Source organism: Saccoglossus kowalevskii, chromosome 20 (assembly GCF_978046115.1).
Source record: "Saccoglossus kowalevskii chromosome 20, keSacKowa6.1, whole genome shotgun sequence".
Taxonomy (NCBI): domain Eukaryota; kingdom Metazoa; phylum Hemichordata; class Enteropneusta; family Harrimaniidae; genus Saccoglossus; species Saccoglossus kowalevskii.
In genome coordinates this window covers 15,779,160-15,805,544 of record NC_140660.1, presented here as the reverse complement: position 1 = coordinate 15,805,544, position 26,385 = coordinate 15,779,160, and the positions used below count along the sequence as shown (strand labels likewise).

At 35.9% G+C, this 26,385-nt stretch overlaps 1 protein-coding gene across 1 annotated transcript in view; it reads left to right on the top strand.

The window, feature by feature from the left end:
• The window catches only part of LOC102807364 (uncharacterized), a 101,223-nt gene that overhangs the window by 2,758 nt on the left and 72,080 nt on the right, over positions 1 to 26,385 (top strand). Inside the window, exons 2-10 of the mRNA XM_085494339.1 lie at positions 9,847 to 9,930; positions 10,344 to 12,028; positions 14,343 to 14,473; positions 17,220 to 17,262; positions 17,602 to 17,676; positions 18,023 to 18,064; positions 18,984 to 19,246; positions 21,854 to 22,072; positions 24,976 to 25,209. Of these exons, the coding sequence (XP_085350465.1) occupies positions 9,878 to 9,930; positions 10,344 to 12,028; positions 14,343 to 14,473; positions 17,220 to 17,262; positions 17,602 to 17,676; positions 18,023 to 18,064; positions 18,984 to 19,246; positions 21,854 to 22,072; positions 24,976 to 25,209 (2,745 nt within the window). The 5' untranslated portion in view covers positions 9,847 to 9,877. The remainder of the gene's footprint in view (positions 1 to 9,846; positions 9,931 to 10,343; positions 12,029 to 14,342; positions 14,474 to 17,219; positions 17,263 to 17,601; positions 17,677 to 18,022; positions 18,065 to 18,983; positions 19,247 to 21,853; positions 22,073 to 24,975; positions 25,210 to 26,385) is intronic.

The following is a 26,385-nucleotide window of genomic DNA, read 5'->3' as shown; positions in this document are numbered from 1 at the left end:
TGACACCCCAAAACTTGTTTGTATTCAAAATTAATTATGACAATGCATATTTATATTGAAACAAACTGATAAAGGGAATTATATTATGTAACAAAGGGCAAGGTCACCAGAGTTTAACTATGTTTCATTATTATAGTCTCATTGTTCGCATGTTCCCACCTTTCCAAAGACAAAGAACAGCGGAGTGCCACTTTTATCAACGAGTGACATGTGCTACATTCATTGCGATATTTTCAATGTCTAGCGCGTCTAGATTTAATATATTCATGGAATTTCACCCATGTCTGACCTCTAGTCATGTCTGACCTCTTGGGAACTGCCTGTCTTGGTGAGTAAATGCCGCTCTTACGAGACCTGTGAACAATTGACACCTCAAATTAAGTGTGAATCACTATTCCCAGGGAAGCTCCGGTTTGGGAAAACTACGGTATTTCCGTGCCATGTCGTGCCGGTTTAGGCATTAGCGGAGTCCCGCAGGAAACCGCCCAGTTTGATTTTGGTTTCTTCCCTAAAACAAAGTCAAAGTCTTTGAAATTGCTTTTCTGCTTTGCTAATTCATTGCTCCAAAACACACCGTTAAATACTCTTATTTTTTCAGCATCGAGATGGCTCTGCCAAGTCTTGTTAGCTCCGCTGTCGACTTTGTCGAGTGCAAGTCTGATTGTTTTTATATTACATATATAGGAACTACATGTACATGTGGACATCTCTCAGATTTGTTCATTGTGCGGTGATATCTTTAATTCTCTAATTTTGGTGAATATTTTTGTCATTTTTGGTAAAAAGTGATATTTTCGATTTCTTGTTAAAAACCGCTAGTCCGATTGCTTTGATATTACATATATAGGTACTAAATGTGGATCTCTCTCAGATTTGTTTAATTTGTGGTGATATCTTTAATTCTCCAATTTTGGTGAATATTTTTGGTAAAAAGTGATATTTTCGACTTCTTGTAAAAAATGGCAAGTCCGAGTGCTTTGATATTAAATATATACAGTACAGTTCTCACGAAAGCTTTGGCTTTTGTGGCATCATTGTCGCCTACGCATGGCTTCATTGTCGCCTCAGCATTGCATCATTGTGGCATCAGCTTCGCGTCATTGAAAATTGAAGCTGTGCTCGCCTCGCTTATTTTGTGGCATCATCGTGGCCTCAGCTTCACAGTCTCATGGCATCAACATGGCATCAGCTTCAAAGTATTGTGACACGAGTATGACCTCATTATTTGCACATAGAAGGGCAGTAGAGAAAAACACATGTACAGAAGTATGTAATCGATTTGAAATGTAAGGCGCTAAGGGGAATAAAATAATATGATCAAGAGTAAAATGACATTTTAAAAAAATATCCTGTTTAATTATTTTAGTGTTGCGAGTATTGGGCACCAAAAACTTTGTGAAGTACATTACATTCGGCAAGAAGACGAGTGTCGTATTGACTGCAAGGAAAATTGTGATAAATTTGAATCACACGATGCAATCGTCGTTCGAATACAACACAATTTGCTATACACGAAAATAAACTGTTCATGTTATTAAATTACCTTTTTTTCGCTCATTTTATTTGCTGGTAAGAGAACAGATTCAGATTCCTCATTTCGGTGGTATTTTCAGTTTCTGTGTTTCGTTTAGTTTTAGCCAAGTCCGATCCCATGCCCGGACTACTAATACATGCAAAACACACGTACGCCGCCTGGTGCATCGGTGTTGTCGCCTGCCATCTTGATACAAAGTTCCAAAACAAGTGCGTACATTTCCAACTATGATTGGATGGTTGTGGTGGCGTCGGTCTGGTAAAATTTGACATACAATATTCAAAATTAAGTCACAATCAGTGACCTGAGCTAATTCTGTACGTACTTTAAAAGTATCCTCACAAAAAATATTTTTGAATAAAAACGAGCCACTTGCCTTGTAAAAAAAATGAATAGCGCTTGACATGCAGAAATAATTTATTGGGCTTCAGAAAAAAACGTGCCCATTTAGTTGTAGCAATAAATATTTGGTGACCAGCTGATGAACAATTTGAAAATCATGATTTACACGGAAGTTTTTCGATACTGAAAATCGTCGACCCCAGTCTGGTTTACCTTATTTCCCAACTTGCAAAACTGATTTGTATCTCAGCCCTGTTTTTTTCTTCTTTTTTTGAACTGAGGTCAAATCCCATTCGTTTGTCATAATATACTGATGTTTTTCAGTGAATAATTGTGAAGCCTGTCACAGCACAAAAAATCTTAGTGAATCGACGCCGGAGATTGGATGGTACGACGACCCTCAATTTGCATCAAATATGCTTTGTTACAACATCATTGGTTGGATGAGAGTCACCTGATCGGAGCACGACCTGGGTCACAGAACCATATTTGTTTGTATTGTAAAACATGACTTTGCGAGAGAACCACACCCACATTTTCATCCATTTTTAGCGCGGAAGTTGCCAACAAATGTAGAAACACTTTTATGGATTCGAATAAAATAAAGCTAGCGAATGTTAAGACTGGTTAAAAATGTATCCCCGATGCTCTTCGATTTTTTTTATTTCAAGGAGAGAAATGGATAGTTGAAGTTCCATCGATTTCAAGGCGACTATTCCACCGCGATAACTCTACACACTGTTGTAGTTTCGAGAGGTAAAAAAATATATGATAAATAGTACTTGTTTCATTATTTGGTTTTACAGCCTGCAAATTACGGGACATGATCCCCATGAATTACGATAAATAAATGCTGATTGTGTTGAATAACGGACGTCGGGACCGTTTGGAGAAACCAACAGGATCGATATTACAAATTATTGGACACGGTTGGTAGACATTTCAAACAAATGAAATTATTAACGAAAGACGAGATTTTTTAGATATTTACGAACATAATGTCATACCAAATATATGCAAAATTGACAAATACACAAAAAGGTGAAATATTAGGTTTTATTGTAGCCTTAGAAATATTTTCTTTCACTCGATCAGTCCATGCATGGGACTTCTATTTAGCTTCGTGGTCCTTCGGCTTGTCTGCTTCTTGGGGGAAAACAACAATAATTATACAAATCGTAAACTCAACACAGTCAGGAAAGGAAACGCAGACAACCATGCCGTACTTCTGTTGAAATACATTTTGTAGCAGTTCGTAACGCCAGAATATTGTCTAAAATAAAATATTCAATCCCAGCCAAATCTAGATCAAAGGGTCAGATTGCGTGCATAGAATTTTAGATAGTTGAAACAAAAAGTAAACTTTTGACGGTTGTTCAATATCTATGCACGGTTACTAAACTAGTAAGATAGTAACCATGATTTATGAAAACCAGAACATTTTTAGTAGTCCGAATTTGTGCACGGTCAAAAATAAAACGGAAATTGTCCGGTCAAATTCAACAAGCGGTCACAAAAGCGAGCGATTTAATTGAAAAGCGAAAGCGGGCGAGAGGTTGGGCGAAATGAGTAATGTACTTTGTTTGTTGAAGCGATGCTGATGCCACATTGTCGCCATAATGAGGCCACAATGAAGCAAAGCGATAACTGCCTATCTTTTTAATGACGCCACATTAATGCGAAGATGAAGCCATAACAATGCCATAATGATGCAATGCTGAAGCGAAGCTGATGCTGAAGTGAAGCCAAAGCTTTCGCGAGAACTGTACTGTAGGTACTACATGTGGACCTCTCAGATTTGTTCATTTCGTGATGATATCTTTAATTCTCTAATTTTAATGAATATTTTTGTAATTTTTGGTAAAAAGTGATATTTTCGAGTCTGATTGCTTTGATGTCACATATATATGTACTAATGTACATGTGGTCTTCTCTCTCAGGTTTGTTCAATTCACTGCGTTCAATTACCCACCATAGACTTCGGTCAGTCAAAATGACTATTTTGAACTGTAGGCATTAATCAGCGATTCTGCCAATGACGGAGAAATAGAATCTTGGTCAGGGGAAGCCCCATGACCCCAAGATTCCTTTCCCTTACGTCACGAACCACGTGACCGAGCATATATGGCAGCACCATTACCGGCTGTACAATCACTCTTGATTCTGAGTGGCTTTGCCTAGCTCTTTTGCTTTTTCCTGTCAGGGTTTCAAGCGTGGGTCTTTGCCGCAGCCGCGGCATCCGATGTACCCCCCCTCGATCCTAAAGCAACCACTCATGGGCGCTTCTACGCTGGTGGGATCGCAGACGCCGGGATCCAGATCAACCCCATCTGCACGTCTCCCATGGTCCGGCAGAGTGCTGAGTGTGGCGGATGGCACGCAGACGGTGTTGATGGGCGATTGTTGGTCAGCCGTATCGGGGCAATTTCGGATTTGGACCCCAATTCGTGGGACGAAACCAGAAGCCCCCGACCGGACCCGAATGCTCCTTCCTGAGACCCCGATAAAACAAATTTCTGTTTCGCTAACCGGGTAAAGGGGGACGGCCGCATTCCATGGTCATTCTCATCGTCCCAGTCTGAGTCTATCTAACACGCTGAGGGCAGAGTTGCGACCCATCAGTTTCCTAGAATTCGCCTCCTAGACCAGGCAACACAGTTAATGGTAGGCCACCGCACGGCTATGTGCGATATCCTCCAGTGTCATATGGCGCTTTTGGCCGGGGCTACTTCTGTACAGCGGGAAGTAGATCTAGACGCATGTGTTTACGACGGCGAGCTGAGTCGGGGCATACGCCACCACCTCAGTTATGCAGACTGGACATCGCCCACCCTCTTTGACGGGGAGATAGCGGATGCAGTCGCCGAGCTTCGGGGTGTAACAAACCAAATGGTCCAAGTTGAATCCGCTAGCCAGTTGGCCGCTGCCAAGGGTAAATGGAGGGTGCCCTAGGGATAGCTCCGCTAACCAGAGTCAGCCAGTAGGCAAGCGCTCATACCCTTCCACGAGAGGGAAGAGTAGAGGTGCACCCCCGGGAAAGAAGGGACCAGGTGATGGTTCCTCCTCCTCCTCAGGTGGATGTCAACCCCAACAGCGAGGGAAGCATGTTTGATGGGCTTATATACGGCAAGGGATCAGGCTACGACTTAGTAATCACAGTGATCCCTGGGGAAGCTCACCTTATGGGAGAAGAGAAGCCCCTTTTGCAACCACCAAACCCATGGCCACAGATCCCTGTCGCACACAAATTGCGCCGGTGCGTTCCGGCTTGGAGACAGCAAGTAACCGATCCCTGGACGCGCCAGGTGGTGACACTCGGTTACAGAATACCACTGACATCTCCACCGCCTCTGTCAGTGTTCCCCCTGTTGGGGACACTGCCAGGGGATCCCCCGAAGGTGGAAGCAATCAGACAGGAAGTAGACAGTTTACTGAGAAAGGGTGCTGTACACAGAATAGTTCAGCTGGCGCTATGTCCGGGCTTCTACTCAAATGTATTTGTAGTACCAAAAGCTACAGGCGGCTGGCGTCCGGTTCTGGACCTAAGCATACTAAATCAGTATGTGCTTCTCGATTGGTTCCGCATGGAGACACTCTTCAGCGTGCTACTCTCCATCCACCGGTTCAACTGGCTAGCCTCTTTAGACTTAAGCGATGCATACCTCCACATAGCGATTCACCCAGCGAGTTGCCACCTCCTTTGATTCGCCCACTTGGGTGCTCCCCTTCAGGTTATACACAGCACCCTACGTGTTCACCGGAGTGATGAAACTGGTAGTGCTGCTGCTCCACCAAATGTCGATACACATCAATCCGTACGTAGACCAGACAAGGGGTTATTAGCCAGAAAAGTAAGGCTAACACAGGATTTACAACCAGTTGGGTTTTCTAGTAAATCAGAAAAAGTCCCATCCCAACCCGACTCAACAGTTGGTGTTTCTGGGCATGGAGTTTGACACCGATGTAAGCCTGGTTCGCCCATCTCAAGTGCATTGACTAGCGCTAAGCAGCCTAGCAGAATGCCAAGTCAGCATTCCTTCAGTGTCCCTCAGAGAACTAATGCGGTTTATCAAAATGATGATCTCTGTTCGAAGGGTAGTTCCCCAGGCCGCACTACGCAGCCGCCCGGTCCAATGCTTGTTATTGGAACACCGAGCTCACCTAAGGGAACTAGACAGGCGAGTACTGATCCCAGACCAAGCGAAGGAAACCCTGTCCTGGTGGTCGTTGCTGACCAACCTCGAACGGGAGGTCCTTTTGGACCAACTCGTCACAGCTATGAATCTGGTAACAGACTCCTCCCTCCTAGGGTGGGAAGCGCATCTATTGGACAAACAAACCCAAGGAATATGGCACCCGCAGTGGGTTCGGGACCACCATATCAACTGGCTAAAGCAGTACTCCTAGCACTATTAAGCTTTCTACCCGAAGTTCGAAACCACAGAGTCCTGTTGACGTGAAAAAAATCATTCCCCCACGACACTACAGATGTTGGGTAAGATTATTACATAGTCGATAAATATCCATCGGTCAGCACATCGATTACGAATTTCCGTGATGGAAAGCTTAGTACAGGGCTTTTTCGTCGCTGGTCCACATGGTTGCATCGATCATGTGCCCGCCATTATTCTATTACGTCATTTAAGTAAACCGCCCTATGGTGCATAAATTGATATTTTTGATTGGTCGGGCGATTGACCTCGTGTTACGTTTTCATTATACCGGATTCGGTAAAAAACACAGAGTTAAGCGGCCATGTACCTTCTATAAATCTAACCTTGCACACATAATCTTGTACTGATGTGTTTTTTGTCCAAGAAAGACGTTCCCTTTCATTTAACCCCAGTTAACTCTTTGCGTCCATAGTATTTGTGAGAGTTAAATAATTTTTCGAACAAATGACAAGTAACTATATTGATTTGCGTCAAGCTGGGTGGCTCGAATTTAAATATCAGTGCATGAACCAAACGCGTGGTTATTAGAGTTCAGTCAAAATGTACATGAATAATGCGATCGAAGTCTGCTGCCCAGAGTTTATTATATTATAGTAAAATTTAATTTGACGTATGGTATGTTTATGTTTGCGTAATTATTATGAATGCAACGCATTATCAAGTCGGTGATATTGAAATATTCACAGACCCAATACCCCGGGTTAGTGCCCTAACAATAGTTAAAAAAAAACTAATTATCATGAAAGCAATACATAACGAAGTACAGAGCCGGTACAATATTGTAAACAAATTTGCGTAATTAGAAAAGCAGTGCAGAGTTGCATACAAGTTGCGTAATTACAGTACCTTCAGATATAATAACAATTTTACTAGTTTGACGCGCGGGACACGAAAGAAAAATAGGTTGTTAAGGTAACGCGCCAGTTCAGTGCGTGACTTGGGGTCAAACTTCGGTCAACACACACTTGATGTCAGCATCGCCGCGCAACAATTTTCACAAAAAAGTACTTGTTCAATTGCGTCCCAAAATGATGTCGCTGATCACTCAGTTGTCGCAGCGTGTGTTGTGTCATATCCATGATGCACCTCGTTTCGACTTTGGCTTGCTTTTCCTTCTTAGTGATGCGACCTCTCACCAATGTATTAAAACACTTTGAATTTATACTTTGCATGATTATATTTGGTCAACGTGAAACATTTTTTCTAAACATTTTCTGAGACCATTTTTATCAACGCAGGGTTATTTTTCCCGATGAGATTGGCTTCGTAATATCTGCCATAACATCGCCCGGGTGATGCTTAGTAAAATAAAAAAGGCAGTGCTGCCAGACGGCTACTTTGTAGCCACGTGTTCATTGTTTGTTTGTGTACAGAGTGACCTTTGCCATTTCACTGTTTCATTTCATGTGTAACATGGTGTGTGGTCCCTGACGCAGTCCGTGTTCTCTGCCCGACTATACGCCATGAATTGCGCTAGCCATGATTCTCAGAGGCACTAAAAAAACGTCTTGTAATCGTGTTCATTCGAAAACAAAACAAATCACTAATAAATTTATGAAAACAGCTCTTTTTTGAATCGATCAAAAAGTATTCTTTTAATTCACGCACCAAAAATTAATAATTTCCGTTTTGACCCTATTAGTTCGTGCACTTGAAAAAATAATTATTTTTACTACCACGAATTAATCAAGTTTTTACGGCACAAGCCTGAATGCTTTGATACTTGGTGTATATGTACCTTGGGTAGACCTCTCTCAGATTTGTTCATTTCATGATGATATCTTCAATTCTCTAATTTTGGTGAATATTTTTGTAATTTTTGGTAAAAAGTGATGTTTTCAACTTCTTGTTAAAAACCGCAAGTCCAATTGCTTTGATATTACACATATAGGTACTACATGTGGACCTCTCTCAGATGTGTTCATTTTGTAATGATATCTTTAATTCTCTAATTTTGGTGAATATTTTTGTCATTTTTGGTAAAAAGTGATATTTTCGACTTCTTGTTGAAAACCACAAGTCCAATTGCTTTGATATTACATATATAGGTACTACATGTGGACCTCTCTCAGATTTGTTCATTTCATGTTGATATCTTCAATTCTCTTATTTTAGTGAATATTTTTGTAATTTTTGGTAAAAAGTGATATTTTCGACTTCTTGTTGAAAACCGCAAGTCCAATTGCTTTGATATTACATATATATGTACTACATGTGGTCGGCACTCAGACTTGTTCATTTCATGTTGATATCTTCAATTCTCTTATTTTAGTGAATATTTTTGGATTTTTTGGTAAAAAGTGATATTTTCGACTTCTTGTTGAAAACCGCAAGTCCAATTGCTTTTATTAGCTCCGCTGTCGACTTTATCGAGCGGAGCTTATCATATGAGTGATTGTCCATCATCCTCGTTGTCGTCCGTGTCAATGTTTTACTTTTTCGACTTCTTGAAAACTACAAACCTGAATGCTTTGATACTTGGTGTATATGTACCTTCGATAGACCTCTCTGAGGTTTGTTCATTTCATGTTGATATCTTCAATTCTCTAATTTTGGTGAATATTTTTGTCATTTTTGGTAAAAAGTGATATTTTCGACTTCTTGTTAAAAACCGCAAGTGCAATTGCTTTGATATTACATATATAGGAACTACATGTGGACCTCTCTCAGATTTGTTCATTTTGTAATGATAATTTTAATTCTCTAATTTTGGTGAATATTTTTGTCATTTTTGGTAAAAAGTGATATTTTCGACTTCTTGTTAAAAACTGTAAGTCCGATTGCTTTGATATTACATATATAGGTACTACATGTGGACCTCTTTCAGATTTGTTAATTTCGTGGTGATATTTTCAATTATCTAATTTTGATGATTATTTTTGTCATTGTTGGTGAAAAGTTGTATTTTTGACTCCTTGTTGAAAACAACAAGTCCCATTGCTTTGATACTATACATATTGCTCATTTTCTAATGATATTTTCTGTTTTTTAATTGAAATGTGCATTGCTAACAGTGGAGCTATCTCAGCCGACCGGCTGCTTGTTTTCTTATTCTAATGTCATATTTCTCAATTTATATGAAGTTATATCCAAATCTATCTGTCTGACTACCTGTCTGTACTAAAAAATGTAACATTTATTTACTTTATTGGGGGTTATTGTGCGACATGTGTACATTCATACATATGGCATATTGACAGCAGATTGTGTGGCATGTTTAAGGATGCATATGACAGAGAATGTAGCATATATATGTAAGTAAGAAAACATGACCTGTATGCAGCGGAGTGCATGACATGTTGGTGGATGTGTGCCAAAAAAGTGTGGGGCAGGTCCTAATTTTCAGTCAGGATTACCATTAAAACCACCATTTGGCAAATCATGTGCCAGTGATCAGTGTTTGGGTGAGTGGTCAATGTTTTCAATAAACTAGCAAGTGAAAAACATGAATAATGAAAATATGGTCGGAATATACTGCATAGTCAGAAATTAAGCAATAACGATCAACACTTTCAGATTGCTGTTTTGCAAGGACATCTATTTTGCAATGAAGACTTTAATCCGGGGTCTGATACTGTACTGTTCTGTTTTTACAGCAAGGTAAGGTGGGAATGATTTTAATAATATACTAGAGATATTTGTGTGCACAGATTGTTACTACACAGTAACATCTATATTGAAATGAAGAATTCAATCCCAGGTGTAAAACTGTACTATTTATGTAATGTTAGCTTGAACAACAATTTTGCCTACCGGGGTGGGAGTGTGGTCAGGTATTTCAAAATCTGATTACATTTTCTAATTTTTGTGAATTTGTTTGTGATTTTCTACAGTATCTATGGAAAGCAAAAGTGCTGAACATATAAGACTACAGATTATTGGGGAAACAAATAAAATTAAAAGTTACAAAGCACTGTCAAGCCCATTTGTTTCATTTGGCATTCTACAGTAGATATAAGATGTACTATGTTTAGAGTGAATAATAACAACCTCTTACTTTTTTTCTTTGTCAGTTGTTTGACCAACCACTACTGTACGGGAGATCAGGGGTATGAACCACCAAATGTTCCAGGCATTCTATTTGTTTACGATTCATGGGAAACTGAACGATGTGGTCTGGATGGATTTCATGTAACTCTCGTCAAACATGTCGCAAATATATTATCATCGATGTACCATATTTACAGCACTGTACTTGAAGTGAGCAGAGAAAAATGCAGAAAGGCAGAAGATGAGAATATTCATTTGATTGAGCCAGCAAAGAAAAAAGCAAATTATTATCCAAGTAGAGAGTGGTTCTTTCTTCATGATAGTTACTTCCCTGTTTTGAAAAGTATTAATATAAAACATGTAGTTGGATATTCACCAAGGACTGACAATGCTGCATTCACCATTCAAAATGAGCTTTTTAATGATGCAAGACTAGTTTTAATTAACCATGTTTTGCCTGATGCATTTGAAATGAATGGAGAAATAGATGAATTGGTATACAAGGCTGCTGCAGCATTTATATCAATTGGACCCTTAATACATGAAGAAAACTATTTAAAATTGCAACTGCTAGGACTGGACGAAAAACCTCATGTAAAATTATATCCATTTCCATCAAAAATTTTCTTCAAAGAGAGTGTGGTTAAGGATATATTTAATGATAAAACAAAAAAAATTTATATTTCTACCTATGGACATTTTTTTCATCCTAATATTAAAGCTGTGAATGTATTAGGTGAAGTGGCAAACGTTTTTAAATCGTTGAAGCAGAGTCTTTCACTGAAGATTCTGTGCGTGCCAGATGAATTAGAGATTTTTGAGACAATAAATAATTTTGTTAGTAGCTCGGCCTTGCCACTTAATGATGTAACAACATATAGTTCATGTTCTCTGAAACAAATCTTGAGAACTTTGCGAGCGAGCCATCTTTGTATAATCCCCAAAATCGACAATGAATACAGTTTTGTAGGCATAGAAGCTATAGCATTGGGAGTTCCTGTCTTGGTTGATGAACAATCACAACTAGCAGCTTTTTTTGGAGAAGTGTTCAAAAACACTTGGCAACATATTGACTTGTGGGAGTCTAAGATTGTGGAAAATACTTTCGAAAGTTGGGAAGAAAAAATTCGAAACAGCCTACTGTCTTTAAACATGTCTTGGCATAAATCAGCTGCTTTACGAGAAGAATTTAAAACAAGTTACCTTGTATCAAAAAGTTATAAAGAAGTCGTTGCATTGCTAAATCATACAACTATCAATGAGTGTCCAGAGTGTCCATGCAAATCATGTTTGCCATTAAAAGTACACTGTGTCTTCAATTCAACTAATTCGCAAACAAATTCTAAATCAAGTACTCCAACAAATTTCAATCATTGGTTGTGGAAATGCACAGACATTATTACTCAATTAACAATAAACAACAAAGATTACCAAGAGGAATTGGAATGTGCTGTCCAAAACAAGTGTTCCGCTATTATCCTAGGATACAAGGAAGGGAGTCTTATAATTTACATTACATTCCCAAATCTCTTTAGCCTATATGTATTCCAGGGCATTGTAAATTCAGGAACACTGGCAAGAGAATTTGACAAGATTTTAATTTCTGAGAAAATGAGGTATGAGGCAGCTCTACTGAACATCCCCTTTAAGCTGGATTTATCATATGATGAAGAGCAGTTCAAGTTACTTGCCACGTACTTAATAAATCGTAAGTTTAAATTACCATTTTTTTTTTGCTATGCACACATGGAGGTACATGTGATGTTGTACAGATATATGTATGTAAATTGTGTCCCAATGATAAACCACTGGGTGGATTGGGATGCAATTTTGTAATTTGCATACTAATTTATTACTTTTTAGCTCCGCTGTTGACTTTGTCGAGCGGAGCTTATCGTATGAGTGATTGTCAGTCGTCGCCGTCGTCGTCGTCCGTGTCAATGTTTTACTTTTTTGACTTCTTCTTGAAAACTACAAGCCTGAATGCTTTGATACATGGTGTATATGTATCTTGCGTATACCTCTCTTAGGTTTGTTCATTTCATGTTGATATCTTCAATTCTCTAATTTTGGTGAACATTTTTGTCATTTTTGGTAAAAAGTGATATTTTCGACTTCTTGTTAAAAACCGCAAGTCCAATTGCTTTGATACTACATATAAAGGTACTACATGTGGACCTCTCTCATATTTGTTCATTTCGTGATGATATCTTAAATTCTCTAATTTTGGTAAATATTTTTGTCATTTTTGGTAAAAAGTGATATTTTTGACTTCTTGTTAAATACTGCAAATGCAATTGCTTTGCTATTACATATATAGGTACTACATGTGATCCTCTCAGATTTGTTCATTTTGTGATGATATCTTCAATTCTCTAATTTTGGTGAATATTTTTGTCATTTTTGGTGAAAAGTGATATCTTCGACTTCTTGTTAAAAACCGCAAGTCCAATTGCTTTGATACTACATATAAAGGTAATACATGTGGACCTCTCTCATATTTGTTCATTTCGTGATGATATCTTAAATTCTCTAATTTTGGTAAATATTTTTGTCATTTTTGGTAAAAAGTGATATTTTTGACTTCTTGTTAAATACTGCAAATGCAATTGCTTTGCTATTACATATATAGGTACTACATGTGATCCTCTCAGATTTGTTCATTTTGTGATGATATCTTCAATTCTCTAATTTTGGTGAATATTTTTGTAATTTTTGATAAAAAGTGATATTTTTGACTTCTTGTTAAAAACCAATAGTTCAATTGCTTTGATATTACATGTATAGGTACTACATGTGGACCTCTCAGATTTGTTCATTTTGTGATGATATCTTCAATTCTCTAATTAATTTATTTTGTTGAATATTTTTGTAATTTTCGGTAAAAAGTGATATTTTCGACTTCTTGTTGAAAACCGCAAGTCCAATTGCTTTGATATTACATATATAGGTACTACATGTGGTTCTAACTCGGATTTGTTCATTTCATGATGATATCTTCAATTCTTTAATTTTGATGTATATTTTTGTAATTTTTGGTAAAATTGATATTTTCCACTTCGTGTTAAAAACCGCAAGTCTGATTGTTTTGATACTATACATATTGTTCATTTTCTAATGATATCCTCTGTTCTTTAATTGAAATGTGCATTGCTAACAGCCGAGCAATCTCAGCCGATAGGCTGCTTGTTAAATTTCAAGATATGAATAGAAATGAAAACAATATGAAAATTGGATGATTTTGCAAAGTTTTGAGGAGTTTCACCATGTTCAACACACAGATTTAAATGTGAACACATATTCTTGTAGGCAAAAATGTTAATTTCATGAGGTTGATGTCATGATTTTTCGAATGGGATACTCGTAAGATGGAGAACTCATGACACATTACTGCAATGCCTAATTATTCTTGTACTGATGTGGCCATGATGGCGCAATTACATGCGTTATGTAGCACACACGATCCAGAAAACATGAATGCAAAATATTTGACCCAACCCAGAATGAAACAAAAGCTATTCAAATTAAGGCAGAACAAAAATGAGTGCAAAATATTTTCAAGTAGATTTGACCTTAACTGAGTGAACATGACTTTAAATTTAACTTTTGAAACATGTGAACACTAAATATAACAATTTAACATGGCCCAAAACAATTCATCTTTGTGGTATTGGGTGTATTGCAATACCTGGAGTAGTATAGTTTATGGATTGGCACTTGGTATGAATGAAATACGATAGTCTAGCTATGAGGTAGTGCAATGTGCCTTTACTAACATAAGTTATAATCATTATTTATTACTAAGCTCATGTATTATAAGACGAATATTCACACAGAACTCCAAGACTTCTTTACCGAAAAACGATTTAACCCCACAAAAGTTATAATGCATGCATGCTAAGATTACATGTCCGATTATAGCATGCACGTTTTCGCATTATTGCATTTTATTGAGACAATCATTACTTTTTACATTGTGATTTATAGGAGACGATCATTATTTTTTACATTGTGATTTATAGGAGACGGTGGAAATAGCATTTTCAGCTACATAGATGATAATGTTGGAGATGATGATAATGTGATAAATGATGATTACGCGGAAGATGGTATGACTTTGGAAGAGCTTAACAACTTAATTCTGAAGAAAAAAGTATGTAATAATGCATTTATTATGTGTATACACCCGTCCCATTGTGTGTGTGTGTTTGCAATCGTTGCGTGATGGCCCTTTGGGTTACCCCTTAGGCGAGGCCTTTTTCTTAGAGAATGCTACCCTAGGGTGTTCCTTGCGAACCTGGGTATATTCTCTAATAGTTTCCATTTGGGGTTGTAATCTGTAATTAAGCAATAAATAAGTAATAAATGAAATTTCCACAGATTTTCCACAGGTATGATTAGGTAAACAAACATGTTTCTACAACCTTATTAATCTCATTGAACTCAGGCAAAAAAATATATATACTGGACTGATTTGAATGATACATTCCCTAAACATTGGACCCGACAGAAAATTATAATAACACATACTTGACTAGGTGAAAGTAATGCAAACAGCCAGCTCTTGATGTTGCAATGCAGTCAACCCATGCATTATATCCAGCCATTATACAGCAAACCAATTCCCTCTGACATACATTTCCATGTGTCACTAACTGTTCCAGCAAGATACAAGTATGGTATAATTAAAAGCAACAAGTATATTTTACTTGTCGGATATTGCATTTATGAACTTATGGATATTTGATATGTTCTTTGTACTAACTTTGCATTTCCCGTAAATGATTAAGACGACAAAAAAAAATTAACCAACATGGCCACCAGTCGACAATTTGACAGTCAACAAAATTTCAATAATTTGCATGCCTGAGAAATAACAGTTGGTTAAATTTCAACTCGCAACCAAGTGTAAGCTTGTATGTTAGTGCATATGTACAAATCTATGCATTGTAAACACATAACTGAATTCTGGAAGGGCTAAATAGCTAGTTTTAATATGGCTGGTACTCTGTTATCTTGTAATCTGATAATGAAAGAAAGGCATGTGAACATGTCAGATATACATGTCCACTTTGAATGTGATCAATCCAGTGATGTACGTGCTACAGACATGTGCTACAGACATATATGAATGCACAGAGGTTAATCCACAAGTCCCATTTTTCGTACAGGTACAAACAGTAAATCAAATGACATTACAAGGCTTGACATAGGATGGAATAAATCATTAGTCTAAAGACTAGCAAAATACAATCAGTAGTCCTTACACATTCCATCATAAAATAATTTAAATCTCACTATTAATTGTTTAAGTCACGGAAACAAAATGACCACTATTCAGTGATTTGAAAAATAAAATGGCGCATCAAAGTCCTATTGTGTTTGTACCAAGTTTACACTAAATCCATTATTCCTCTCAATAAATGGACTCTGAGTTCGTTTAGAGGAAATAAAATGTATATTTATGTTTATATATTAGTCTCTCATTTAGCCCAAGCTTGGCACACCTAGTTTTTACTTTTCACCATTAACAGCATTTTAACTCTTCTGTGATTTTTTTGGCTGGGCTGATTTTGTCCATACTTGGTAGGCAGGTCATATCGTCATTCTAGTTGGGTGGTAAAATCTAAAAAAAAAAAGTCTGACCTACAATTTTTTAATGGCTTTGCACCAAGTGTATTTCATCCTTCAATTCCGGGACTAAAACATGTTGGCTCATTCTATTTAGCTTGATATCTTGTTTCATTACCGAGAAATTTGACCTAAGTTGGGGTAACTTTAACTCTTCCATGATTTTTTTGGCTAGGCTGATTTTGTTAATACTTGGCAGACAGGTCATACCATCACTCTAGTTGAGTGGTTATATTGGAAAAAAAATCCTGATCCACTGTTGCCATGGCAACTGACAAATGTTTTTTTTTTTAATACTTTCGCCCTAATGTAATACCTACTACAAGTCTTGTAATAGCAGTGTTCAAATGATCATGCTTTTTATTTTGGCTAAGTTGCCGACTGATGAGAGAACATGTTAGCTTCAGTTCTTGTTCTACCGGCTTGTCGGTGTATGTGTGTCTGTCTGTTCCACTGATGTATGTTAATGTGCTGATTTAGGTCTTAGTAAAAATCCATGCATATTAATTACCTAATTTGCACGATATTTAGCTAATTTAGCGGTTCCATGACTGTTCCACTGTTGTCTAAAAAGCTACCCATTTGATTTTGATGAAACTTAGTAAATAGATGATCAGGACTGATGCACAGATTTGATTAGTTTTTTGTAAAAACATGTGCATATTAATTACCTAATTCGCATAATGACTACTCAGTTTTTGGCTTTCCCGTGATATCTCAAGTACTAAACATCACATTTCAATGAAACTTGGTACATATATGTCCTAGGACAAAGTACAAACATGATAGTTTATTTTAGCCGAGCATTACATTTACCTAATTTACATAATTAATCAATTTTGCTGCTTTTTCTTTTTTTCAAATACCAATTACCCCGTTTCAATGACACTTGGTACATAGATGCTTTAGGGCAATGCAGAGACCTAATTAGTTTAGGTTGAAATTAGTGCATCTTAATTACCTAATTTTCATGATAAACCAATTTTCAACTTTAACGCTGATATCTCAAATACTAATTATTCAATTTCAATGAAACTTGATGCATATATGACCTGTGACATTGTGCAGACCTTATCAGTTGTTTTACTATGAAATCTGTGCATATTAATAACCTGATTTGCATAATTATTCAGCTTTCAGCCTTTCTATCAATACCACAAATACAAGTAAATTTGAATTCATTTTTTATGTGTCTTCAATACTCTCAGCACACTGGACTTCTTTCTAAGCTTTCTTTGATTATTTAATATGTTTCATATTTTTGCAAGGCATCTCATACTGAGAATGGAAATTACAATGGTGATTCTAGAGGTTAGTTAGTATCTACTATTACATTTTCCTCCTTTTAATATTTCAGTGTGTGTGGGTAAATAAGTGCCAACTCAAAATGTCTGTCCAAACACTGTCATGTATGTGGGCTAGAAGAGCATATCTGTTTTGTCAGTCAGTGTCATGTCAATATGGTTGGAAATGTGTGTGTGTCTTTGAATATTTAAAATAATTTTAAATAAATTTATGAAAAGGATTAAGAAATACTAGTGACTGCTGACAAGCAAGAAAGTTTGGGGCATCTTAGAAGCCACTCTGACACTGCATATCATACTCACATCAGCCTATTGTCTTATATTACTTTGCTTTTTATTCCGGCAGATCATTACAGTGAATTTGAGTATCAATCACCATATATTTTCATGTTTCTCATGTTGGTTGAATTCATGATTATATGTAAGTTGAAAGAAATTAATGCCTTGTTTACAGTTTTGCTACATATACATAACTTCTAAATTATACATAATGTCTTCATTGGACTTTTTTGGAGGGGGGTTCTGTTGAAATTTAGTGTTGCCTTTACTCATAGTGCATTACTGATGCACATCATTCATAAGATATATTTGTGTGACTATTTCTTGTAATCAGATTCATATATAGGTTTAATATTTGAATCCAGTCTGGTGATACAATACAATCAAGCATGTTTACTCTTATTTAGGCATTCTTTGTATCTGAGGCCATGTGTTTTTTTCAAAGGCAGAGACTTTGACATTTATATCTTGCTTTTCATTATTTTCAGTTATTGGATATTTCATTCCACAAAGCATTACAAGACATAGCAGTAAGAAGATTTTATTAGTTCCTGTTCAGATGGGGACTTGTGTTTTGATCTTTGTGTGTATGTGCATGTGCATCTTTCAAACTTAATGCATTTTGGCAGGGGTAATTATTCACTGGGTTATAATTTTGCTTATTTCACTGACTGGAAAATGGCTAAATTAAAACCCAGTGAATATGTAAAATTTAGCATAAAACAAATTATCTAAATGATAAAACCGTGAATTTAAAACCCACTGAATATCCTGAAATTTAAACTCAGTGACAATTAGTCATTTTACAGTACATATGCATGTTCATAGGTTTTGTGAGCTGATTCAAGATGGCCAAATGATGATCATTTTTATTAGCTCCGCTGTCGACTTAGTAGAGCATTGCTTATCATATGAGTGACTGTCCTCTGTCATTGTTGCCGTTGTTGTCCATGTCAACTTTTTACTTTTTCGACTTTTTCTTGAAAACTACAAGCTTGAATGCTTTGATACTTCTTGTGTATTTACCTTGGGTAGACCTCTTTTAGATTTGTTCATTTCATGATGATATCTTCAGATCTTCAATTTTGATGAATATTTTTCACATTTTTGATACAAAGTGTTATTTGGAACTTTTTGAAAACTACTAGCTGGATTGCTTTTATACTTGGTATGTAGGTACTCAGTGATGACTTAAAATTTAAGCAAATTTAGGTCCCTAAAATCATTTAAAAAGTGATGATGAAATGATCGGCAGGTAGAGGACTGAACCATATTTATCCATGAGGTGAATCATTACCTTCTAACATTTATATTTAGATATACACTTGTACCAAAAATCACACTTTGAAAATAATTAGATATTCACAAATATTTGTTTAGTCTGCTCTTGCTTTGGGATATGTTGTGATTATATACATACATTCATACTCATTGTTTCTGTTATTTCAGCTGTTGCAGACACTGGGATGTTTGATGCCGTGAGAGGTTTCAACTATACCAAGTCATTCACTACAACTAGAAGCACAGACAGCCAAGCAATTGAGTATCTTAATCTTATGCTGGTTGGATTGCCTTCAAAGTCATTCACTACAACAAGAAGCCCAGGACATATTGAATATCTCAATCTCATGCTGATTGGTAGATGCCCTTCACGGACTGAACGAAATCGTTTCAATTATATGATAAATCAGAAATCCTCAATGAAAAAAAAGGTAATATTCCAGCTAAATAAATAACCATAGACGAAACAGGATTGTCCATGGTTAGCTGTATATTTTGTATTGTAGGCTGTTGGGTATAGAGGACGAATATGTATGTATCAGTGGGTGTGTGTTTGCACCGTTCCTTTCAAAGTGTAATAAAATGTAGTTAGTGCAAAGATATTTCAAAGATAATTCACTCCTATGTAATGCCAATTTGCATTTAAAAAATCAGAAAACAACCAAATTTCAACATGCCTTACCCATTTCTTATTAGCAGTCAAAACAGAAACTTATGGATCGAACTCTATCTGTGAATCCCAACCAGTATCTTTCACATGCCTGAGTTGATCGCATTTAAACTTCACACATACGTAATATGCACCTCTATTCATTTCCTATTCTAATTCAATCATTTCTGCTACTCAAAGTGATAAGTGTATGATGATGGAAATTAGCTACCAACTGAAAATCCTTATTGTAATAAATGACTTCTACTATGACATTATTTGGTCTACAGTGCTGATATTGATAGTGCACACGCATTGTCAGATTTTGTGACGACATCTTCAATCTTTTTAGATGACAGAATGGAGCTAGTCAAATAGGTGATTGTTTTTTTGTTCATAGTCTGTCAACAATTTTTTTAACTTCTTCTTGAGAAATGCGTGTGTATGTACCTCTGGACCTCTGTAAGATTTACTCATTTCTTGATGATATCTTCAAGTCTCTATTTGTGGAAAAATATTTTGGTAAATTTTAGTGAAAAAATGCTATTTTTGACTTTCCTTGAAAACTCAATTGCTTCGATACTTAGTATGTATGTACTTTGGGTGAATATTAGAATTCTTCTTGAACACTACCCACCCAGTTGCTTTGATATTTTAGTTGTACATTTTTTTGTTGAACAATTTGTTCTCGACAAGGCTACAACAATGTTCTTGTAGGACAGCAGAGCTATTTTGTGGCTCACATTGCCTTTTGACTTTATTCTTGAAAACTACCAGCTAAATTGCTTAGAATGTTGGTATTACATGTATGTACCTTAAGTGGGCTGCTGTCAGATTTGTTCATTTCATGACAATACATGTATAATTTATTTTCTCTTTTTTGGCAAATATCCTTTGATTGTTAATTTTGTAAAAAATTATATTTTCGAATTTTTTTTGTATCACTGCCAAATATTTTTGTGAACAATTTTATGAAGTTGACATTTTCTCAACAGCAAAACCAAACCACCTTCGGTGGCTGTGTGTTATTTAACTTGACTACCACATTGTCTCATCGGAGAGCTAGTTTGATCGTCTGGTCACTTGTTTCATGATGTTATCTTCAATTATTTATTTTTAGCAAATATATTTTCGACATTTTTGGTAAAATTTTTGTTTGTTTTTTTCGACTTTTTGAAAAATACAAGCCTTATTACTTTGATACTTGGTATGGTTTGTAACCAGTTGATAACAATATTTAAATTACCATAGCAACAACCTTATAAACTATCATTGTGATTGGGAACATTGTAATAAAAATAACCATGGCAAATCACTAATATATCATCAATATAGAACATTTTCAACTTTGTTTGTGGAAGACAGAAACATGTGATCACTTGTGGTTTCTTGGCCTTAGTCTTGAGATGCATTTTTTGAGATGGATGTCTATGTGCTGATATTTTAAGACCATAATTCAATTTAATTGGGTATATAGAGCTTATATAAAGAAACATTGTAATTCTATACCTGAGAAGTTTGTGGAAATCCACTAAATCTAAATCTGAAAATTTATTAGACTGAAAACCATGGATGTCAATTCAAAGGTATTTTCTGTTTTATAAACTTCAGATTATTTTCACATTGTACATCTCAAATAGGATTTGAATATTAGTTGTTCAATTTTATGTTTAAAAGGCTAATTATTTGCTAATTAATGTCTCCAATAGTCTCAGCACATTGAAGTTTTTTTTTTAATTTCAGTTTATTATGAATTCTGTATTTTCAGGTATTTTTTCCCTGTTTGAACCAAGTTGGAAATGGAGACTTACCGGTATAATTCAGACTTTGATCCTTCTAATTGTCTGAATTCGTATTTCAGAACTGCAAGAATCAAATCTGTTCATTCTTTGCCATACAGTGACCATACAGTGTACATTCAGAGACATTTTACCTCGTCACATGATCAGTGATTTGTATATCGTATTTGATTGCATATACTATGCATGTACCTGCATACAACAATTCAATTTGTCAACAGATAAAAATCAACAGACTTGCAGCCATCATGTTGTTTGGGCATATTACTTTAACTAAAAAAAAATTTCTTTTAACTCCAATAAGGACTTTGTCATAAACAATGAGTGAAAATTGAGAAGTGTGAAATACAGAAAGGACATTCATTACTTCATTTGCTCTATCACCACTGATAGTGGTGCGATGAACGTAAATAAAAAGTAAATTACATGTATCAAGTCGTATTTCAGCATGTGTGCATCTACTAGTCTAATAGAGCATATATGGTGTATATATATTCTAGGTCTCTATATGGTACATATGTACATATATATTTACTAATATAAAGTCATTTTTATTTTTTAATTGTATTTTGTTCTAAACATAATTAAAGGAAAAAGAAACTGAACTGAAGCGCACACAGAAGAAATGTGATGATCAGACAACAGAACTGACTATAGACAAGACGAATCATGATAAGGAAGTACAAGCCCTTCATCAACAAATTACCAACCTACAAGATATAATCAAACAGAAGAATATTCACCTTAAGGAATTGGAAAAAAAAATACAGGACTATACACAACAGCACGAAAAGCAGCTGGAAGAAAAGGTAAACAATCCAACAATTTAAAATTTACTGTCACTGTTTATGTCGTTCGCATGCAATTACAATGCAGCAAGGCTGCAGAGCAGGTCAATTATTTAGCCAAAACACCCATTGGTATTCAATATTTGTATCACCTTTTGTTTGGGTTCTTAAAATTACACAATTTGTGTATCACAGAGTTAATTTAGTCTGATGTGCACCAATACAGTTCAATACTATTACATGTATAAATAAATAAATGGAGACAAGAATTCACACCAGTCATAAATAAATGAAGACAAGATTTCACACCAGTTAATCTTACACATAAAACAAGACGGTAGGCTGGTAGGCGATCTGCTCCGCTACGCTCAAAAAGCATGCAACATGTTTTTGGCTATTGTCACGGTAGGACATGAACGTGAAGCTAAGGTCAGTTTATAACTAAAACCAAATCCCGTATACGAAGTTTGCAAAAAACATTCAGTCTTTAGAAGTTACTTTATTTTATTGTTAGGACGTATTCTGTTTTGCGATAGTATTTTCTAGATTGAAGGCAGCATTTACAGTTCATTCAAAGTTGCGTTGGGATTACATTAATACAGTGTAACAATGTCGGCGTCAGTGATCTCTTACCAGTGCACAACATAGCCAAAATAAAAAGCATGATCATTTGAACATGACTATTACAAGACTGGTAGGATGTAATAAATGTTGGGCGAAAGTATTCAAAAATCAGATTTTGGCTGTTGCCATGGCAGCGGTGGGCCAAGTTTTTGAAAGCCGTTCCTGGTGAACAGTTACCCCAACTTTGGGGTCAAATTTCTTGGTAATGAAAAAAATATCAAAAATTCATATAGTAGTTTTGTACCCACACTAAAGTACAATATTGTAAAGTAGTGCACTGAGTCACTGATATTGAAATATTCAGAGCCAGTACAATGTTATGGACAAATATATGTAATTAAAGTACCATCATATATAATAATTACAAGATCGACATGTGAAGCATGAAAGAAAAGGGTTGCTATAGTAACACTCTTGTTTAGGGAGTGATCTGGGGTCAAATTTAGCAACATTTATTCACTGTCGGCAGTTCATATTTGTTCATTTCATGATGATATCTTCAATTCTCTAATTTAGATGAATATTTTTTTTCATTTTTGGTAAAAAGCTATATTTTTGACTGCTTGTTGAAAGCCGAAAGTCTGACTGATTAGATAATATAAATGTAGGTGGACCCCTCTCAGATTTGTTCATTTTGTGCTGAAATCTTTAATTCTCTAATTTTGATAAATATTGTTGTCATTTTTGACACCCATAAGACTTCTACTTGAAAACTGCCAGCTCAATTGCTTTAGTACATTGTACATGTATGTAGGTAACTTCGGTGGATCTCAGATTTGTTCATTTTGTAACGATACCTTCAATTCTCTATTTTTAGCTCCGCTGTCGACTTTGTCGAGGGGAGCTTATCATATGAGTGATTGTCCGTCGTCGTCGTCCGTCGTCGTCGTCCGTCATCCGTCATCCGTGTCAATGTTTTACTTTTTCGACTTCTTCTTGAAAACTACAAGCCTGAATGCTTTGATACTTGGTGTATATGTACCTTGGGTAGACCTCTCTGAGGTTTGTTCATTTCATCTTGATATCTTCAATTCTCTAATTTTGGTGAATATTTTTGTCATTTTTGGTAAAAAGTGATATTTTCGACTTCTTGTTAAAAAACGCAAGTCCAATTGCTTTGATACTACATATATAGGTACTACACGTGGACCTCTCTCAGATTTGTTGATTTTGTAATGATATCTTTAATTCTCTAATTTTGGTGAATATTTTTGTCATTTTTGGTAAAAAGTGATATTTTCGACTTCTTGGTAAAAACTGCAAGTCCGATTGCTTTAATATTACATATATAGGTACTACATGTGGACCTCTCTCAGATTTGTTCATTTTGTGATGATATCTTCAATTCTCTAATTTTGGTGAATATTTTTGTCATTTTTGGTAAAAAGTGATATTTTCGACTACTTGTTAAAAACTGCAAGTCCGATTGCTTTGATATTATATATATAGGTACTACATGTGGACCTCTCTCAGATTTGTTCATTTTGTGATGATATCTTCAATTCTCTAATTTTGGTGAATATTTTTGTCATTTTTGGTAAAAAGTGATATTTTCGATTTCTTGTTGAAAACTGCAAGTCCAATTGCTTTGATACTACATATATAGGTACTACATGTGAACCTCTCTCAGATTTGTTCATTTCGTGATAATATCTTCAATTCTCTAATTTTGGTGAATATTTTTGTCATTTTTGGTAGAAAGTGATATTTTCGACTTCTTGTTGAAAACTGTAAGTCCGATTGCTTTGATACTATACATATTGTTTATTTTCGAATGATGTCTTCAGTTCTTTAATTGAAATGTGCATTGCTAACAGCGGAGCTATCTCAGCCGATAGGCTGCTTGTTGGCGAATAATTTCGGTAAAAATGCTATTTTTCACTTGTATCAGGTGTCATATGGAATCCATGCATAAATTTGCATAAAAAAGTGGAAGACAACCATTTGATTTCCTTCTCTGTATTTAGTAAGTGTAATACCTAGTTCAGTATTGCTCCATTAGTAGTGAAGTGAAATTTGTAAAAGACATGTCTGTCTATCAAGTCATGATTCAGCATATGTGCATCTACTAGTCTAATTAAGCACATATGGAGTATATATTTTCCAGGATCTCTATATGGTGATAATAATAATCTTTATTGTTATCGTATCATCGATGGGACTTTGATTATAAATACAATTTAGGTATAACAATGAAAAAATAAAATGAAACTACAAGAGTAAACAGTTACATCTGTGACTTTACTAATACAAAGTCATTTTTATTTTTTAAATTTATTTTGTTTTTAACATATTTAAAGGAAACAGCAATACAAACAATCACTGAAGAACTGAAGCGCACACAGAAGACATGTGATGATCGGATAACAGTACTGATTAAAGCTAAGGGGAGTCAAGATGAGGAAGTACAAGCCCTTAATCAACAAATTTCAATCCAACAAGATACAATCAAACAGAAGGATAATCATCTTAAGGACTTGGAAGAAAAAATACAGGACTATACACAAAAACAGCAACTATTACTGGAGGAAAAGGTAAACAATGCAACAATGTAAAACAAGGCTGCAGGGCAGGTCAAATATTTAGCCTAAACACCCATTAATATTCAATGTTTTTATTTCCTTGTGTGTGGGTTCTTAACCAGTTTAAAATTACACAATTGGAGCCAAAATTACTATCAGACAGGTTACAGTTGAAGACTGTGGCCACATGTGATTCCTGGTCAATCAGAATTGTATGGTTGCGAGAGAATCTGCTTCCCAGGGTAAGAAGCGCATGGCCATGGCATGAGGGTGTTGTGCCCCTGCTCCCTGATCCCTGATCCCTAATAACCCACAGTCTTTTGCACATTACGCCGGAGTACATTGTTTGTTCTCACAGCCCAATCATGGTATCAAATCATAGCATTCACAGAATCCAGACTGTAAAATGTTGTTACTTGCTTAGTATTTGAACCAAATCGTAGCATTGGAAGAATACTGACTGTAAAATGTTGTTACTTGCTTTGTATTTGAACTCTCCAGACTGTAAATTATAGTATTATGTATTTTAGCATTTTATATCATTAACGCACATATTGTAGTTGCATCCTCCACTGTTTTCTACTGCCCTCAGTGTCAGTTCTGATAGTTGCAGCTTCCACATCTTCTATCTCCCATAACTTACATCCAACCTACATCTTCTGCCGTTCACTCTCATATTAATATGCTAACGCTAATATTTATTAGTTAGTACTTATTTCTTGATTTTTCAGTCTTGTTTTATATTGAGTTTTTCAGTCTCTCTGTACTTTATTATAACTTTTTCTGCAGTGGCAGTCAGGCACTACTAACAATCTAATTAGTGGGGCTTGGGGTGAGACTGGTCCAAACTATTCAGATAGTACTTCACAGTTTTCAGCTATGTTAGGACTGTTATATATGGTCCACCCCAGCACCTTTTTTTTCCAAATAAATACTTTTTTCCTTTATCTGTAGTTTACTTTCTAATTAACACATAAATATGTTTTTGGTGGAAAAGTCCCATTGTTAGTATTGCCGATTGTACACTGACAAAATTCACAGGCGAAGTCGTGCTTGGAAAAACAAACATGCATTACAAATGAAGAAGCAGTGGTGATAAACAAAATTTACCAAACTTATAACGATTGCTCCAACTCTTGGTGTTGAATCAGAAAGTCAAATGCACGAGCTGAATTAGCATAATTTGTA